This window comes from Aquila chrysaetos, chromosome 12 (assembly GCF_900496995.4).
Source record: "Aquila chrysaetos chrysaetos chromosome 12, bAquChr1.4, whole genome shotgun sequence".
NCBI classification, from domain to species: domain Eukaryota; kingdom Metazoa; phylum Chordata; class Aves; order Accipitriformes; family Accipitridae; genus Aquila; species Aquila chrysaetos.
In genome coordinates, this window is record NC_044015.1 from 2,648,890 (window position 1) to 2,668,633 (window position 19,744).

Here is a 19,744-nt window from a genome sequence, read left to right on the forward strand (position 1 = left end):
GAATTGTGTGGCACGCTCAGTGGTTTTTGCGTAATAATTTGATGTCTTCCATAGAATTTTGCAAATGCGTATATTGAGGATTGTGTCCCACCTTTGTCCTCAGCCTTTGTAAAGGAAGGTCTTCTGTTACGACTTCGCATTTTAATAGACTATTTCGTTCTTAACAGGATAGTTCAAGTTCTGTTGGATCAGGAGAATTTACAGGCGTGAAGGAACTGGATGATATTAGTCAAGAAATTGCACAGCTGCAGAGGTAACAATTGTGGACTATTAAGAAAATCTTGGAGTAGGAGAACCAATTAAGAACATAGTACTGATGTGTCTGTTACTTTTGTTTTCTTTTAGTCAGTTTATCATTACTTGTCACTGAAGTTGGTGGCAATCTCCCACTGATACCCTACACTTAGCCAATTACATAAAGCCAGCCTGGGTTCTACCAGGTGACTTCAGAAGATTTATTATGGAACAGATAGTATTTTTCAAAGAACAATTGATAGGTATACACCTTTACTCCTTTAAAGAATATATCAGGATATGGGCTGGCATTTTTGCCTGTGTGGTGTTTCCAGAATAATATTTAATTGATTTTTGCATGCACGCATGTGTATGTTGTATTATTTAACTATTCATGAATCTGCATGCTTGTTTATTTTACAGAGAAAAATACTCGCTAGAGCAAGACATTAGGGAAAAGGAAGAATCAATCAGACAGAAAACCAATGAAGTTCAGGTAAAAACTCTATTTATCATATCAGTTTTCATTTTAATCTGAAATAATATAGGGGGAATTAAGCGTTCTGTCTTTCCTTATGTTGCTTCTGGGCAAACCCTTCCTCCTTTCATGGGATTTTCCTCTAGCTTACAGAAAGATCTTTATTTTCCTGTTCTCCATCAGAAGTGTTTTCTTCTGATGCTGGTTAATATAAGTAGATGATGATATGTGAACAGTTTGAAATGTCTTTTTTTGTTGGTGCTTGACTAACACTGTAATTTAGGAAAACATTGTTCAAAGATATTGGGTTTGAAATCAGGACAGCTCAATGATATGTGCTCTGTGTCACAGTCTCTTTCCATCTTGTGGGCACTGATTTGTTTCCTGAGGTCTCATACAAGTTCCTGCAGAAACAAAACGTACACATGCAAGGAATAGCCTATATGACATAGAAAATGTTTTGGATTTTGCTAGCCTGTTTGTCTGTGGTTGACCATTCCTGTAAGATAACAGCTAAATGTAAGTTACAAACTGTGGAATTTTCCTCAGGAACTACAAAATGATTTAGATAGGGAGACAAGTAACTTGCAAGAGCTAGAGGCTCAGAAGCAAGATGCCCAAGACCGCCTGGATGAAATGGACCAGCAGAAAGCCAAACTGAAAGATATGCTGAATGATGTAAGGCAGAAATGCCAGGAAGAAACACAGGTGGTGAGTGTACGTTAATTCTGGACATGCTCAAGAGTATTGTGTCTTTTGTTGAAGGAAATTCTATATATTTAATGAATAAGCTTGCTTTGTTTTTCATTTTTACCATAAATAGCAATTTGCACACAAATACAGAGGTCCAAGAAAGGATTTTGCGAACCTAAATATCTTTCATAATGGTTGGAAATGGGGGGTTGAATCAGATGATCTCCAAGGGTCCCTTTCTACGTAAATTGTTATTGTTCTGTGAATGTATGAAACATTTATTCAACCTAATAGGGTGGTTGAGAAGCATTATTACTGACCCATGAGACAGTCATCAACATTTGATCACTGTGAACCTCATCAGTATTCTGAGTTAAAAGTGGGTTTTCAGGGGATACAATTGCCAATGTAGCTAGCATGCTATCTTAATGTAGAAACTTAGTGTATAAGCTCATGTAAGAAAGCATATAAGGAGAATCATATGCAACTGTGTAATTTTAACTCTTATCAGAGTTAAAAGTCAACTTTATAATACTTGGTAAATGTTTGAATGGAAAAAGAGCCAAATTCTGAAAACTACAAGGTAACCATCTAAGAAACACCTTTTAATTGCCTTAATAGTTAATGTGGTATTTCTGTAATTTAAAATAGTAATATTTCTTGGTTTTATTGAATGTCCTATGTGCTTTTTTATCAAGGATTTTGTGTAACATAATAAGTAGTATGCAGTTCTTCATATTAAGTTCTTGTTATCTTCCTTAGCGGTTGATAGATTGCTTTACAACTTCCTATTATTTATTATAAATTCATGATTTATTAAGGTACATTTATTTCAGATTTCACTCTGATTTTTGTAATGTTTTGTTTCAGATTTCATCACTAAAAATGCAGATTCAATCTCAGGAGTCAGATTTAAAATTACAGGAAGATGACCTTAATAGAGCAAAAGCAGAGCTGAATCGCCTCCAGCAAGAAGAGACTCAGCTAGAGCAGAGTATCCAGGCTGGAAAAGTGCAGCTTGAAACAATAATCAAATCTTTAAAATCAACACAGGAGGAAATAAACCAGGTATTCACTGTAGTTTATACAACTTCTCTTTTGCTTCTTGAAAGGCTAAGAGTTGAACATCACCTAGAAAGATTATTTTTCAGAAGAGAAAAAAAATACTGGTTCATGAAATAAGCCTTTTTGACCGGTGCTTAGTAGGTTAATTCCTAGTTTGAGTCAGGAAAAGTTCAGCTCTGGTGGGGGGAAATTGCAGCTGTCTGGCAACCATGTTTAATAAGAATGCAAGAATGACAGTGTTATTGAATGCATAACATAATAAAGCATTTTTCGCTGCTTAGGCAAGAAGTAAACTTTCTCAACTTCAAGATAGTCATCAAGAAGTCAATAAGAGTATAGAAGAATATAATGAAGCTCTCAATGGGATTCACGGCGGTAGTCTGACGAATTTAGCAGACATAAGTGAAGGCCTTGGGCAGACGGAAAGAAGCAATTATGGAGCTATGGTAAAAAAAAAAAAAAAATTACTGTGGTTTAGTGTATTTTACAATATTTAGGTTTGTAACTTGCACCTAATCTGAAATAGTTAAGATGTTTGCTTAGTTGGCTTTTGGTATTTTAGGAAATACCGTGATCCCTGCAAGGTAGCAATCTCCAGTGCAAGGCAGGGCAAAGATTTTAATGCTGGTGGAAAACCTGATTTTTAAGCGTTGGGTTAGATCTTGTGCTAGGATTTTGTGCCTGTCTAACTGTAACAGTGTGGATATGTAAGAAAACTGTAATTATGGAAACAAAAAGAAAAGGTCGTGTTAACCCTTGATTTGCAGCCTGTCACATCTTTAGTCTCAGGAACTAGGTAGGACTTTATTTCCAATTCAGGTATTCTGGTTTTTTCTTGCAAGTTCTCCAGTTTACCAAGGTGACACCTTCTCTTGCTGTAAACTTCCCTTTAATCATATATTTCTTTCTTATTTCCAAAAGAAGCTATACAAATTTCTCCTTTGCAGTGAGCTATATTTATTACATATTTCAGTAAAAAACACTTTCCCTTCCCAACAGACATAGATAGTTCTCTTCAGCTTAAGCAATTCCAGCATCATTTATCTCATTTATTGTGTTTTCTTTTAATCAGTATTTTTCCCAATTCATAAGATCCTTCAGGTTCTTAAAGATTTTTCCAGTCAATTTCTTTTGGGTATCAATTGTTGATTTGGATATTTAATAATACTCTAAATCACAAGATTTTTCATTTTTTAAGCCTATTTCTTCGCTTTAAACATGGAAGTTGCATACGTGCTTGATTCTACTTGCACATGTACTTGGTGCTTCCTCATTAGGGAAACATAATTTCCAAAATCCTTGTAGGCACAGTATTTGCTATGGTTTTAGTATGAAATTAAATATACGTCGTGTACAGTGTATTAACAAATATTCAGCAGGCATGCTACCTTTATGCCCTGCTTTACACTTCCTCTGTAAAAACAAAATGCTCAAAAGAAAAAAGTGTAGGTTAAAAACAACAATACATTGAGAGACATGGTCTTAAAACGCTTTGGTGCTTAGTTTCTGTGCTTGCATGGCTTGCATAAACATTATGTTTACTTTCCAGTGGAAACTTCCAGATGTTTCTCTTACTTGCAAAACCTAAGAATCACTTACTGGAACAAAACTCCAGTATATGTTCATAGTAAATTTTTTAAACCATTGTGTCCCTTTCCTGTTTCTTAATTCTTCCTTCCCCTTCCTCCGCTCCCCACCTCCCTCCCTGCTGTTCTGAGAGGTCTTAATTAAGACTTCTTCATTTGCATCTTTATATAAGGGATGAAAGAAATCCCGTATCTTTCTAGTGCTGGAGGCAGTGTAAGTGGGTAGTTGTTGTTAGGTATTTCTTAGATTGTCAGTGGAGCTCTGTTGTACAGGTGCTGTATGCACATATGGCTACTGTGGCAAGGACTGGTTTCATCAGAGACCCAAAACAGACAAAAAGACAGGGGTATCGTATGCAAACGAATGCAATGAACAGGTTTTGTAACTTTAGTTTGCTACTTTTTCATGCAGGATTTTTTTGTAACTTGACAAAGCTATAGGTTGGCCTCTGATGACAAACCTCTGTATTGTCAAAATGTTGGGGTGACGCTCTTCCTGCCATGTAGTGCTTTGTAATGTGAAATCAGTACTTGGAGCTTTGAGCTCAAGAATGGGTTAACAAGAAGCAATCTTGAGTATGACTACTCAGGAGTAATTTCTTGTATTTGTAGTCCACAAATGATTTGTGTATCCTTTCCTTTTAAATAACTGTCTTACCTGAAGCTGAGGTGTAAAATAGCTGGGAGAGAAGAATTTTTTGATAGTATGATGACTGGGGGTTTGGTTTGGTTTTGTTATTTAAGTATTTGAGAATTGAATATATTAATATGAGAAACAGTTTAACCTTTTATTGTTATATGTATTTTTATCTTTTGATGTTCTGCGTAGCCTTGGGCTATGTATTTCTTTTCACTGTGTAATTCCTTTTGCTTAGAAGCAACTTATTCAGAAAGTTCTTAGGAAGTAATTTTTAAGATCATTAAACAGGAACAGAATTTCTGCTAAATGGGTAACTGGGCATTTCAATCATGGTAAATTGCTGTAATGTTTCTTCTCTTAATTTTTAGGATGATCCATTTAAGAATAAAGCCTTGATGTTTACCAATAATACACAAGAATTGCATGCAGACCCATTCCAGTCAGAAGATCCTTTCAAATCTGATCCATTTAAAGGAGCAGACCCTTTCAAAGGCAGTAAGTGACCAGTGGCTTACCTGAGACCTTGAAGACCAATTGTTGAGTAAATTATATTTTCACAAACTTTTATCATCTTGGTAAATAGTGGATAAAACAAATGATTTTTCTATTCTGCATAGGTGACCCATTCCAGCATGATCCTTTTGCAGAACAACCACCTGCTCCAGCAGGTAATAGCCCTTTTGATGACAGGACAGATGTGATACAAACAATTTGTAGCCAAACACAAAGATTTCTAACGTTTCCCTGGCTTCAGATTTTTGATTTGCATGTGGGAACATGGAAACCTGACAGGGTGTGCATTCAGGATCAATATGTTAATAATATGCATGTAACTCTTTATTAAGTCCATAACCTTAATATGAACATGTACTTGTTCAAACTTAGTAAATATCCTGTTTAGAGAGGTGTCTGGAATTTTATCAGATTTACCAAATCATTGTGTGTTTTTATAAGAAAAATTAAACCAGTGAGTATGAGGTCAAATATAGAATGGTTCATAATGGACAGACTAGGTGCTACATTCTATTTACCTTTTAATCTTCCTTCTAGATCCATTTGGAGGTGATCCATTTAAGGAAAGTGACCCATTTCGTAGTTCTGCCCCTGAGGATTTCTTCAAGAAACAGGTGAAGAGTGACCCATTTACCTCAGATCCATTCACAAAACCCCCCACTTTACCCTCAAAGGTCAGTAATTTTTAAATCTACACCTAATAGATTTCTTTACTATTGACAAACTTCTTGTCTGAAAGCTAAAAAGAATGAAATATTACTAAATACTTTTCTCCTAACTGATGAAATATCATTAATTTTATTGTTAAAATTTAAGTATGAATTTTTAAGGCAATCAGCAGTTTGTTCTTTCCAGTTCCGTGATGATGATGTATATTCACCATGAAGATGCAGCTAGGTGGATGGGGTTTTTTTCGCTGTTGCCATTTCAAGCCACCAGCACCCACTCATTCACACCATTACCTCCATTCCATTGGTGTTTCTGTTTGCCCAGTCACGTAGTGAATCAGATCACGGAACTGATCTGGCTAAAGGATTACTGAGCTACCAACAGACAATAGAGCCAACACAGTGGAAGGACTGCACAGAACACGTTTGTCAAATGTATAGTCACAGTTCTTAAGCTGTCCTTACGTGTATGTGTGTGGTTGTTTTGGGGGGGGTGTATGGATTTTTTGTTTTGTTTTGTTTTTTAATTAATCCTTTCCCTCACCCTTACGGCTTTCATTGACTATTGCCACCCAAGTGTTAGAACAGTATTCTAGTATCCGTCAGTGGGAGGTTAGTTTGTCTTGCAATATGGGTTTGTACTTGGATAACAGCAGACTTTTCAAACTGAAGAGCAACTGCAAACACCATCTATTTAAAAAGAAGTGATATACAGACTCTCTGAATTAATAATAATGTAAATGCCTGACCAGGATATTCAGTCTCTGTTGCTTAAAGACTGAACACTTCTAGGTGTAATTTCTTATTTTGCCCTGGTAACTAATAATGCTTGTATTTCAGTGTGATTACACTTTTCACTAGAATGTGTTTCTCTGTAGGTACTTGGTGTTTTGTTTAAGGCTATCGATAGCCAAATGTACTAATAATGCAAATTTCATATAATCAGTCAGTTTTATCCTACTATATGTCCACTGAACAGAGTGGTCTGAAATTGGAAGTAATTTGTCTTAAAGCAAGAGATTTTGATATGCATAAAAAGACAAGTGCACAGTACAGCAGACCAATAATTATGTATATCTGTTCTTATTTAGCCTGACCCTTTTGAAAGCAGTGATCCTTTTACGTCTTCCAGTATCTCTTCAAAAGGTCCAGGTAAGAAGAATAAATTTTTCCATGAAGATGAATAAGGAGGTATCTCTTTATGAAAGAAGAATGAAATGTAAAAGTTGAGAATAAAGAAAGTTGTCTTGTGAACTGTTGGCAAATATCATTGTGGTCCTGTTACGGATTATGAAGATTAAGTCTTCACGTACACTGTATACCTCACTTATTTCTTTTTTTTTTTTTTTTTTTTTTTTTTCCCCCCTCCAAACAACTGGTAGAAAACCTATTGTTTTATGGAATTCTCATTTTAACGTCTCATGCTAGGTCAAAATGCAAGTGGTTTTTAATCACCTGCCTAGTTTTATACTTCATTGGTACCAAGCATTCTTCATAATTCTTAAGTATTATTTAAAATAACTTTTTTTTTTTCCTGTATCTGTTTCAGATCCATTTGGAACACTGGATCCATTCGGAAGTGGTGCTTTCAGTAGTGGTGAGGGATTTGCAGACTTCAGTCAGATGTCAAAGGTAAAGATTACAAGGAAAGCAACTGTCCTTTTAAAAAATGTATGTACAGGTACTTTTTTTTTTTTTAAGGGTGTGATACGATTGTAACTTTCCAGCTGACAATCCACTTTTGTTAATTTATTTTAATCAACCTCACCAGTTACTCCACAAAGTGTTTTTTGTCTATCTCGGATAAGGCAAAGTCCTACCAAGGCTGGTAGATTCAGCAGGGATAAATCAACTTTTCACAAACATTTTCAAATACCAGAAGAGCAAAAGAAATAAGTTCTAGTTTTTACTTGTAAGAAAAGGTAGTTGTTCCAGATGCTAATATATTTCAGTGTCCAACCTTCCTCTTAAGTCCTGAAGTCTGTTTCTTGGTTACTTCACCTCTCATAGTATTCTGACTTGTTTTTAAACTTCTCCATGAGTACAGGGAGCCAGGGGAAGGTGGAAAACATGGTGTGCTGACATTTCATAGCTCTTAACAGAATTGCTGTTTCCTTGGTTTCTTGGTAGAAACTGAGTATATAGAGTATTTCAAATAGAACTAGGGCCTTACCTCCTCATCTGGATCAGTCACAGTCTGCTGTTAGCTTTCTGGGATGGACTTTGGAATTTACGGTTGACATCAGCTGCCCAACTTTTTACACTTAGTTCCACAATAACGCCTGAACATTGTAGAGTAAATGTTAACTGGAAAATAGATTATCATATCACTTTGACTAATTAAACTTCTTGTATTTTTTTTTTTTTTCCTAACTTTTACTGTGCTTTGTGGGGGTTTTAGCTCTCCACTAGGTGGCAACAGTCTTTACAAATAGTGATGCGTTTGGCTTGAGTGAGAAGTTTTAGCCAAGGTCTGTCTGCGAGCTTTGCCTACAAAATTCCTCTTTCTTCATTTCAGAATGATAAATTTCCCTGCATGGCATAACTTTTTGTCCCTTTTTTAACTAATAGGAGAGTCCTTCACAAGAGCCAGCTGAATATAGGAAACATTAAAAAACACGTTCTTGGAATTTTCCCTGAGCTTTTACAAAAAAAGACAAATAGCTGTGTGTAATTTAAGAAAAGCTTGGAAAAAAGCTATCTATTCTGAAATCTACCGCATTTTTCCAGTTTCTATCATGGCTCTGTTTATTAGAGTGAAGGCCAGACTGTCGTATGACTGTTCATTGCCAAATAGTAAAAAGTAGAGTTTTACTTCCTTCTGTTTTTCTCAACAGCTTTTTGCTAGGAGTAAAAGTTCTAGAAGTATTTAAGTGATTAAGACCATAAGTACTTTTGAATGTTAGTGAAATCCTGGCACCTCTGTTAGTGGGTGTTAGCCTCTTACATCACTGACATAATTCTGTAAATCTGTCCTCATTTTTTGAAGTTAATGCTTTTACTTGAGTTAACTTGTAGCTTTCATGAAACAACAGATACTCTACAATGTGCTTACATCCTTTTTCATTTCTTTTTTCTCATGTAGTCAGTAGCTTCAGACCCCTTTGCCTCCTCTTTTGGAGGGATGGGATTCTCAGATGACCCTTTCAAAAGCAAATCAGACACACCAGCGTTACCACCGAAGAAAAATGTCCCTCCACGACCCAAGCCACCCAGTGGTAAGGAGGTTTTCTTTTTTTAATAGCGAGTTCCCCCAATTTTCTGTATATTATTGGACATAAGGACAAGTTGACAGTCTTCTATCTCATTATCTTATATTTCAACCATGGAGGAAGATATGAGATTATCAGTAAATTGGCAGAAATTGTCAGTAAGCGAGACTGGAACTCTTCAGACTGGAAAACAGATGATTAGGGAGTTGAATGACAGATCTGTAAAATCACTTGTGGCAGGGAAGAATGGGGAAAAAAAATTCTGTCTTTTCCAAGTACGCAACAGATGGAATTGTTTATTTTGAAGGTGCCATTTACTAAAGAGGTTTGTTTTTATACAATACTCTGAATGTGGGAAATTTTTTTTTTCCAGAGAATATGGTAAATCCGAAAAAGTTGAAATGGGCTTAAAAAAGAACTAGATAATTCTCAGAAGAAAAATCCAACAGGGGCAAGAGGGTCTACCAAAAGCCAAAGTACTCTCTCTGGCTCCTGTGTTGCTGAATGTCTGCAAGGTAGTCTGAAGTATGGCTGTATGTCTTGTTTTGATGTTCTTCCTGAGGCATTTGCCACTGGGTACTAAGAACAACAGGGTACAGGGCTAGATAGACCTGTCCTGATCTGTCCAGGTATGATCATTCTTACATTCACACATTGCTGCATTCATTAAATATAAACCACTTTCTGAATATATGGCTTGTTCCTGCTTCAAGTCCATTGTGTATGGAAAGTCTTAGAGATGTATGAATCTCCTGAATTGGAAATAAGATCTCTTTTAAAGAACAACTTCCACTTGTTTGCCCTCCCTAGAGTTGATTTTCAAAATATTCAGATACCAGTGAAACTGTTTCAAGAACTGAAGCCACTTAGAACTGTTAGTTTCAAGTCTCCTTTTAACAGCAGTGGTATAGTTCAGTTAATACTAGCAGTGAACATTTAGTTGGCTAAAAAAAAAAAAAAAAGCTGGGCTCTGCTTATGAATAGGCACATAATTTTGCACCAAATATGTAGGTCAACATCTAGTATTCTCATGTATCCACTGACAGTGTTAGGAAGCATAATACAAAGAAAACAGATCCATTATTAATGTCTCCCTGTCTAAATATGTGGACCTTTCTGCTGTTGCATTTTGGAGCAAAGCATGCACTCTGCACTCATCTTGTTTATAACAGGTATTGTTGAACTGGCTGGTTTTGCAAAGCAGTTATGCTAGAACTAGCTCCTTGGATAACGTGAAAAGTGCTTTCTATTACTGAGGTATCCTGAAGATGTCATTAACTATCCCATAGATTGATCCAAGGTTTGGAAAACATTATTTAATACAGTAGACCTGCCATTGCAGCAGCATTAGTTTGTTCCTATTACTATGATTTTGTTGCTCAAGAGATGATGATGCACACTAAAACCCTGTAATCAAATTATGAGGTTCTGTGTAGGTGAGTATTGATGAAAATTTGTCAGGAAATGCTGTAGAATTGTGGAAAAGTTCTTGCAGCAGTCTGTTCCATGCTTGCTTTGTGTAATTACTTTCTACTGTTGAGGTACTAGAAAACCTTTAGTAATTAAAAACCCCCATAATATGTCATGTTGACAAATATCAACTAATAGGACACAAATGAATAAAAGCAGAATTATAAACGCTGAAGGTAATCTTATTTGTCATTGTGAAGGATGTTATTTTTCTTTATTTGGTTTTCAAGGAAAGTATGTGAGTGGCCATCTTTTCTTTTTAAGAAGTGTCTACATAAAATTTAGTGTTTAAAGGGCCTGCATAAAGTTGAATGAGTCAAACAAATACTAAATGTACCTATATTATCTTTCATGTGGTTTCTTTCTATTTCTTGTTCGAAACATGATTATTCCTAGCAAATACAGTGTAGTAGTAGCAGCATAGATGAGAATTACATGCCGTAGGATTGACTCACCTACATGGTTGGGGGTTTTTTTTGATTTATGTCTCTTCATTCCCTCCTCTGTACATACTGGGGAATTTTGGAGAACATTTAGCTTTAATAATTTGTTTTGAATTTAGACGTGTGCACTCAGCCTTTAATCAGTCTTTTAAAAAATTTGTTTAAATGTGTACCTTCCCCTCTTCTAGGGAGATACAATATTTGTAAGGTTCCGCTGCTCTACCAAAAGCAAATGTTGTTATGATAAAATAGACTAAGGAGGAAACAAAGCAGGGTTTTTTTTAAAGCAAATGAGCCTCATGTGTTTATGCAGTTATACTCCTCCCTTCCTTCCACAACTAAGGCAATCTTCAGTGGTTACTTAAAGCATGAGAAATTATATAGTAATATACTGCGATTCTCGCAAGAGATACAGGCATGTAAGTGTATGTTAGAAATGGGAACGCTGCTCAGAAAACAAACAGACAAGAAACTTCCGTTGCTTCTTACCTTTCTCATTGGCCTGTTTAATTAAAAAACAAGTAGGTGATAAAGATCTTGCTGAAGGATGAATAAATGCTAGTTATTACCAGACAAATCTATAGTTTGCCTTTCTGTTCCCAGTCCGTACTCTTTTTAGTAAAACTGTTCTTTCGGGGGGGGGGGGATTTTTACTATTGAAAAGCACTTGTATGGTTTGCTTGCATTTTGCTAGGCAGGTGCAATGATCTAATATAAAGCTTTACTTGTCCTCAACACTCTACAGTCAAGTAGAAAATACTAATAAATATTTTTGCAGGGCTTTGAAAGCTGTCCGATTTTCCAAGTAGTTGTTGATAGGGGAAACTAGCAAAACCCACCAGGGATAGTTCCTAATTCAGTGCTTTTCTATATCCAAAGTGTTTTAGGGATTGTGTGATATGCAAGCATTGTCTGATCAATCCATTGAGGTATTGCAGGGTATCCTGGATGATCAGGTTGTGGCCAAAGTGTGCCACAATTTCCGTCTTGCCCACGTGGCTGTGTTTTGTCCAGATGAATGAGAAGTTGTGCATCAGGTCTCGTTTCTTCACGAAGGCAAACGGAGAGCAAACCTTTGGAGCTGAACACGGGGCCAGGGCAACACTTCAGAGACAGCCTCTGTCAGGTTAGATCAAAAGGCCTTCAGATGTACCTGGAAAAACCTGTAAAAGGAATATGTCATTCTGATTAGCTGCTCTGGTATTAAGGCTCTGGAGACCGTCTTCATACCATGCTTAAGGGAACTTTTCTGCTACTGCCAGCTTTGTCAGTAGCAGGATTGCAGTGGGTAATCATTGTCTGGCCTTATAAATCCTGACCTGTTTGCTTGCTGCTTGTAAAGTGAAGATTGGCTGGTTGTTTTGGTTTGGTTGTTTGCTTTTAGTTCGTGTTTGTTTTTTTTTCAAAGCTTGGACACTGAGAAGTAGCTATGATCTGCTGGCTGTATTAGCAGATACTTCAGTTCACAGCTGTTTGTGGTTGTCACTATCTGGTAGGGATAGGCAAACACTTACTGTGTGGCATGGATTAGACACCCTTGAGATCCATATCTTTCCCTTCTCAAAAACTAAGGTTAAGAGAGGGGATGACAATCATAAGATTATTTCCTTAAAGCCATATCTTAAGCTGAATCTCAGGCTTACACTTGTTCTGTTCTTCATAAATCATTTTGCTTCTTTCTCACTCCTTTTTGAACCAAAGTCTTTCAAGATCTTTCAGATGTTACAGAGTCTTAAACTGATCCTTGCTTGGTCCTAGAGAAACTTCATGTTTGTTTTTCTGATTAAATGCTCTATTGTGTTTTTTCAATATAACTATTTAAAGGTAAAGTGCAGAATCTTTAAAGAGAGTTGGAGGAAGGCTAATGAATCGGTGAATAAAAATAGAGAATGACAAAGAGAAGGTGTTGCAGAGGCAGCAAGCCTGGATACCAGTATACATCAGAGCTCCAACATACCTGTTACATGGAAAGATTTGAAAAATCACTATCTCTGTCCCTCACCTGGTTTAAGTTTCTCTTTTTAGGTTGAGGAAGATCAGCTAAGAAAAAGCTCTTTAGTTCTTCTCACTAGACTGTTCTAATAAAAGTTCCCAAGGGAGTTTGTGCATGTTCTTTCTTTTCAGGAATGCATTCATAGTCCGTGAAGTTCCTAATGGACATGAGGTTTCATACAGCTCCCCTGGGACTTGGCTGAAGTAATTTGATGTTCACCAGGTGGTACTGGAGAACTTGAAGGTTTCTTCCGAGAGAAGTGGAAGGTTTTCTGTATTAATTGTTGCTGTATCTTGAATAATGCTCAAAAAGCACCAAAACCAATACAGTATTAATTACTTATATTAACAAAAATAATAGTAGTGTATATTGACATACTTAAGCAAAGGTGCCCTGTGACAGGGATCTAAATTCCAGTGCAAATTATTTTCTCAAGCTGTCTTAAAACATAGCTAAGTTTTGTAGATTTATAAGTATGTTTTATTTCTGTCACAGAGGATTACCTGTAGTTTTTAGCGCTACTGAACTTCTGGTCACTTTACATTTCTTACACTAGTTCTTGGGTTTTGTAGGACTTCTGCGTAATTAAGAATAAAAAAGCCTGAAAGAGCTGATACACTGAAACCTGTCAGTTAAAATGGTTTTTGTAGGTTCTCACAGATTAACAATTCTGTTTTCTGCCATGAGCTGCAGATTGAAATCAGTCAGAGTTCACCGCTAACTAGTTTCTAGGTAAAAGTTGTTGATTACAAAAAGAGAGAAACAGATTTTTTTCTCTTTTTTTCTTCTTCTTTTTTTTTTTTTTTTTTAAAGTACAGGAAGTTGCTGTGTGGGTGTCAGTGATTGGGTTATAAGTAAAATTCAATGCTCTAGTGCTTTGATCGTGGGACCTACTGCTTTTGCCCCACCCTTACCACTTCCTTTAAATGCAGCACCATGCATTCCACATTGCGGTTATAACAGTACTGTTAACCAGTGATATTAGTGGAAGAACCTTCACCACTAACCAGTGTGTAACCTTCAACCTCTTCTAAATTTTTATTGCTTGCTTATAGTGGTTTTGACCTTTTTAACCTTGAAAGAATATAAAAGTTTTAAAAATGCAGGAAGAAAACATATTTTCCAATTTCAGTGTGCTTTCTTCTTGCAATGATTATTTAATAAAACCAATTATTTTTAACACTCTAGCTTTTTTTAGCCTGTGTAAATGTTATAATTTATATTAAATATATTGTATATTAGTGACTAATAGAGGTGATGGGTATAGTATTAATAGTGAACTTCTTCAGTGCTAATGTACTTCTAAAAATTCAGGGGTTTGGGGGGATGCCAATACATAAATAGCAGAAAAATATCATGTAACTTGGAATTCAAAGGACAACATACTGAATTCACCCCGTGTAAGAAAGATATCAGTGGATTTATTTAGCATGCTATTTGAAATACAGGTATTAAAATAAATTATATTGGGAAATTATTGTTCCAGACTGTACACAGTGAGTTTGTCGAAGGTCTTTGGCTTTGTTTTTTGATTCATTGATTCTTTGTAGGTCCGATGTATGTTGGCAACTGAATTTATAAATTGGCATTTCAGAAGATAGTGGTTAACACCTCTGTGTTTGAGTTAAGGACTTCGATTCTGTTCTCACATTGTTTTTATGACTGGTAGTGGTTTTAAAATGTCAAAATACTGGAAAAAGTCTTGAGAAGGCAGAATAGGGAACTAACCAGCCTGCCTTGAATTAAGAAGTCTGATTCTAATCCCTCAGAGATGCCTGGCTTGTGTGGAGCCCCAGAAGACCTCAGTGCAAGCACAAAGGTTTGCACAGTATTTAATATGAGTGACTAGAAATTATTACAAAATAATAGTAATGATGTTATTGATAATAAATCTAACCAGCCGAGGTGTTAGGGTTCAGTATTTTTAACAAACCACAAATTGCAAAACTGCTAGATGTATTTTGCTGTCCCACCAACAAAGTCAGAAAAGGCCTCTACTGACTTAAGCAAAACCTGACTGATCAAGTCCTACTTTTTTCATCTTGCCAGTTGGAAGATAAACAATATCTGAACCTGTTGGTGGCTTTAAAAAAAATGAAAAGGGGTCAGGGCTTTAAGATCTATTAAAGATCTATTAAGATCTTCAGGATCTTAATACTTTGTTGAACTAATCTGAAAGCTCTTTTAGCTGTGATGCATGTTGTAATCCATCATCTACAGAAATAATAATTCCCTAGTTTTGGGTGAGGATCCTTTGCCTTTCTTCACAAGTGTGGTTGCAGGAGAAGATTTGTTGTCAGCCCCAAAGAAGCTAGAAATACAAGAAAAATTAACAGCCAACTCACACAGCAGCTTTCTATTCTGTTCATATGTTGCATGGACCTTGGAAGGTAAATTTAAGATGGATTTGCCCGCTTAAGTGCTCATGATTAAGAATGTATACTGAAAGAAAGTATTCTGAAGGCAATTTGACTTCAGAGCTTTAGTGAGTGGATACCCAGATGGGGTATGCACACATCTTCGAGGCTTGCCTGGACCAGGATTGTCCAACTAGAAGTTTTTGAGCTAGATTCACTCTGTAGGATGTCTTTTTCACCCCTTGAACCATTTTAGATGCCTCTTACTGTGCATGATCAGATGCTTAATGCTGTCAGCCACCACTATGCTTGCATGAATCAGAAGGGCAGTGCAAGCAGCTCACAGAAAGGCGATGTTTGTACAGCCCTGTTCTGCTGTCTTCCTTTGTGTTTGATGCTTCCTCCTCCTTTATGTCAACGATAAATACAGTTCTTTTTCGTGTGTGTCACTTCTCTAAACTTAATTTTACTGTTTTTACCATTTTACACTTATTTTTCATTTATAAAGCAGTACAAGAGCACTGCCAGTTCACCTTGACCTATACTGACAGTTTTCAGTGAAGAAAGAGCGTAGATCTTTGCTACTTTTTGAGTTGGACATATAAATGTATTTAGTAGTGTTTGTTTGCCTATGCTGTGTCTTCAATGTCTCAATTAGATGAAAATTAAGACTTCACAGTTGGTTCAGTATCTTGCTTAAAAAACCATTCAGACAAAATCCTGAATGCTTTGTTGTGTGCATTTACTGATTAAATTTGTTGAAAGAAAATTGTCTTATGAATACTTGGTGTTTAAACACATGACATTTTTGTGGCCGTTCTTTTTGGCCTGCACCATGTACAATGTCCCCAGGATATGAATTTGCATAGAAATTTGTTCTATGTATTTAGTGAGATAATTTTAAGAAGAAAGAAACCATGTTAAGTATAATAGATGTAATCAGGAGTTATGAACAAAAAAAAGAATTGTATTAATCAGAAAAAAATGTAAAATAATTCCCTTGCATTTCTTTGCATGGGTATATTCAAGTTGTGGGGATCAATCATTTGGTCTAGAGGAGAGTATAGAGTTCTGCTCTTTATTCGTTGCATGATCACAGGAGTACAGGAGTGTTATGTTTATTTCTGAGTGGTACCACACACCTGTTTCCTTACAGCTTCTTGAGTACCCAAGGTTATTCACGAGTAGCGCAGTGCCTGTTTACCTTTATTTTTTTCCTCATCTGCAGCCGAGAGTGAAAAATTCAACCTCAAAGTTTGTGACTGACAGGAAAACTTTTTTTTTATTTTTGATGCCTTCTAGAAGACCTGACAGTTGCATTAGAACACAGGCATCCCTTGTTGTGTAGGATAAATGAGTCATGGGTGGAGCACCTGCCCAGCCACAAACTAAAAATTCCATTCACGCTTTGATTCTGTTGTTTATGCTGATCTCTCAAAGTAAAGATATTTCAGTACCGATTGTTAAAAGAGGTTGTTCAGAATCTGTTTCAGAACAGATTGTTAGCCTGAACGTATAACGATTTCTCTTCTCACCTTTCAAGAAGTTTGTAGTTTTCAGAATATTTCTCTTAAGCTAAGGTTTTCAGAGTTTCGGGCTAGCTCAAGGTGCAAATTTTGCAAATATTAAGCAAAAACGGTTTCGAGGGTTTTTTGCATAGGAAAAATTCTTCTGTTACTAAAAATATGTGTTGTGATTTTGTGCAGAGAGCATTATTGCCAAACAGTTGAGTTTGAAATACAGTGCAGAAATAGCCCCTGTTGAAGACAAATACCTCTTGAGTATTCTGTAGAAAATTGGTTTTAATGTAACTAACCTTCAAGCACATTTTGAAAACTAGTAATAATTTTTCTGTAGGTTCCTAAAGTTCACAGTTTATGAAAGTTTCACTCTGCATCAGTGGAAGAGCTGGATAGTTCAACAGGATGGTGAAAAACATGCTGAGTAAGTTAGGAACGATTGGTAAAGTGCCAAGAGAAAGATGTGCTGGGAGGCACCTTACATACTGCACAGTCTCCGAAGTTTTCTAGAGTAACACTTCCTCTGCCATATAGAGAGGTAGGAACCCTGGTATTATACGTTCAAGTATAATCACAGGTGTGGACTTAATTCACACTGTCACTACTTATCCTATGTAGCATGACTCTGACTCTTAAAGCATAATATTTTTCACTTTAGAAAGTTTCCTGGAAGGGAGTACTTGTTTAGTGAAAGTTTAAAGTTGTGTCATCTCAACTCTACCCTGTTTGCCTGTGATAATCCAGTCTTCAAACACATGAAAACATGCTGCTTCTCGTAATTCAAGAAGATACTCTTCTAAGCAGAAAGTTAGGACCATCTTTGAAACATAGAACATAGAGAAAATGATAAATGTTTCACTTCATTGTTTCATTGTCAATATCTTGTAATTCAGTAAGACAAATTCTGTAATTGCATCCTACCAGTGAGATTATATTTGCCTTGAACTATAGATCTCAACCCTAAAGTCTGCTGTGGGGTATGAAATTAGATAAAACCTTCATAAGGGTGGAGTTCACTATAAGTTAACAGCATTTGCTGTGGTAAACCATTTTGTTCATCATCTCTTTTTGCTGAAGTGAGTCCTCGGTGTGGTTTGGGTGCACCACTTGGGTAACTGCTGAAACTGCTGTGGTTTCAGAATAGGACCTGTTTTGCTTTTTTCTGAAGTTTTTTCCCTTGACACTAGTAGCAGAAAAATCAAATAAGTAAGGGTTACAACTGTTTGCCTGCACTTTTGTACTACCATACCTCAAAAACAATGAGCAGTATCATATGAAAATGTTTTTTCCAGTGAATATAAGATAAATGCAATCTCAGTTACTCCTAAGAGTATATTGTGCAATATTACAATTTTACCAGTGTCCTTCGGTTCAGTTGGTGACTTCTTAATGCGGTTTGAGTATCTTTGCTTTACATTATAGAAATACTGTACCCACATTCTTGACATACTAAACATGGGAATACAAAAATCTTTGTGTACTTCGGTATACACGTACTGCACTGGGAGATTCACACTTAGTATAAGCCAGCAAGGATGTCAGAAAGATAATTCTGGTGTCATTATTACTAATTTGTGGCTAATAAATGAGTAAATTTGAACATCTAACTGAACCAAACAAACTTCTGCCAGGCCTCAAAACCATGTTTGCTGAGTGTGGCAGGATGAAACAAACTATAAGCAATGTACAAAGCATAGTGAAAGAGGGCTTGTTGAGGACTCTGTCATGAGTGCCTGGATTGGTGTATTCAGCATGGGCACTGCCTTAAAATTGCTCTGCAAAAAGTAAACCTGGCTTTTTAAGGGTTTCCCTCTTTCACCTTTTCTTCAAAATAACAAAATTATAGTCCCTTTCTATTCTTTGATGTATAAAAAACTGAAGAAAATGGCACTTGGGCCATAAAATGAAAATTTTCAATATTATTAGCAGCAACTCTAGTATTCATGGTGACATTTCCTCTACAGCACAGTTACTCTTTGTAATCTGTTGTGAAGATGAAGCACGAGAAACCCCGATGCTCTTTGGGTATGTTCCGAAACCACTAGGGGCTTCGTGCAAAAACATTAAACAGGCCACCTAGAAAAAACAGGTTTGCTGAGCAAATACATTGCAAACCCTGCATTTGTATTAAGTCACCAGTTCCACAAAGTGGTTTTGGCAGCAGCAGATTTAACCTAAGTAAAGGGCAGCTTAAAATGGGTCATTTTTGCCTCTATCAGTCAAAATTGGTTTGGGGCAATATCGGGTGAAGGATACTAGGGGGAATTTGCTTGCTAGTAACTGGCAGTAGAGGAAGGAGAAAAAAAATGTAGACAGCTCTTGGTTTGCCTTGACCTTAAATTAGAAATGCAGATACTTTAATTCCCTTTGTAATTTAAAATAAGTTGCTCTTTTATCTGGAGAATTACATACAAAATGCAGAGTTACTCATCTCGTACCAGGTTTGCTTAATTACCTAGTACTGCATAGCTGTGACCAAAGGTGATATCTCCTAAAGGCCATGGTGGTGAGCGGGATGTCAATGCAGCACTCCATTTCAGAGAACAGAACGTGGCCTCTTGTTGATAGGAAAGGCAGTTTGATACTGTGGTGAAGGAGGGTCCATGCTTGTGGGGAGAGCAAATGCTGCTGGTATTTCCTGTATATTTTGTCACTTCCTTCCATGAAGGACAAATCACTGGTCTGATCTGCCTGTCTTTTCAAGTCCCACATGTGGTTGCTAATACGGGTATCTGTATATCCTTGCCACATCTGTTAACCAGGATGGAGCATGTACTGAACCATCAAAAATAGTACTGGAGTGAACTTGAACAGATCTCATTTATCCTCCAGCTTCAAGGCAGCTAAACCAGTGTGATTTCTAGAAACCAAT

General features: G+C 36.5%; 1 protein-coding gene across 14 annotated transcripts in view; it reads left to right on the forward strand.

Moving 5' to 3' along the window:
• The window catches only part of EPS15L1 (epidermal growth factor receptor pathway substrate 15 like 1), a 47,233-nt gene that overhangs the window by 15,190 nt on the left and 12,299 nt on the right, over positions 1–19,744 (forward strand). For 6 of the 14 annotated variants that reach the window (XR_005933695.1, XR_005933694.1, XM_030033010.2 and 3 more), the window contains 11 exons: positions 168–253; positions 658–730; positions 1,262–1,429; positions 2,276–2,473; positions 2,752–2,916; positions 5,065–5,191; positions 5,314–5,364; positions 5,747–5,883; positions 6,969–7,029; positions 7,427–7,509; positions 8,963–9,095. Coding sequence is in view for 12 of the 14 variants with exons in the window: in XM_030033010.2 (XP_029888870.1) it covers positions 168–253; positions 658–730; positions 1,262–1,429; positions 2,276–2,473; positions 2,752–2,916; positions 5,065–5,191; positions 5,314–5,364; positions 5,747–5,883; positions 6,969–7,029; positions 7,427–7,509; positions 8,963–9,095 (1,282 nt within the window). In the remaining 2 variants the exon portion in view is untranslated. Of the gene's footprint in view, positions 1–167; positions 254–657; positions 731–1,261; positions 1,430–2,275; positions 2,474–2,751; positions 2,917–5,064; positions 5,192–5,313; positions 5,365–5,746; positions 5,884–6,968; positions 7,030–7,426; positions 7,510–8,962; positions 9,096–9,462; positions 9,890–19,744 lie in introns of those variants that run through there. The other 8 variants (XM_030033001.2, XM_030033006.2, XM_030033003.2 and 5 more) reach the window with 6 other exon arrangements.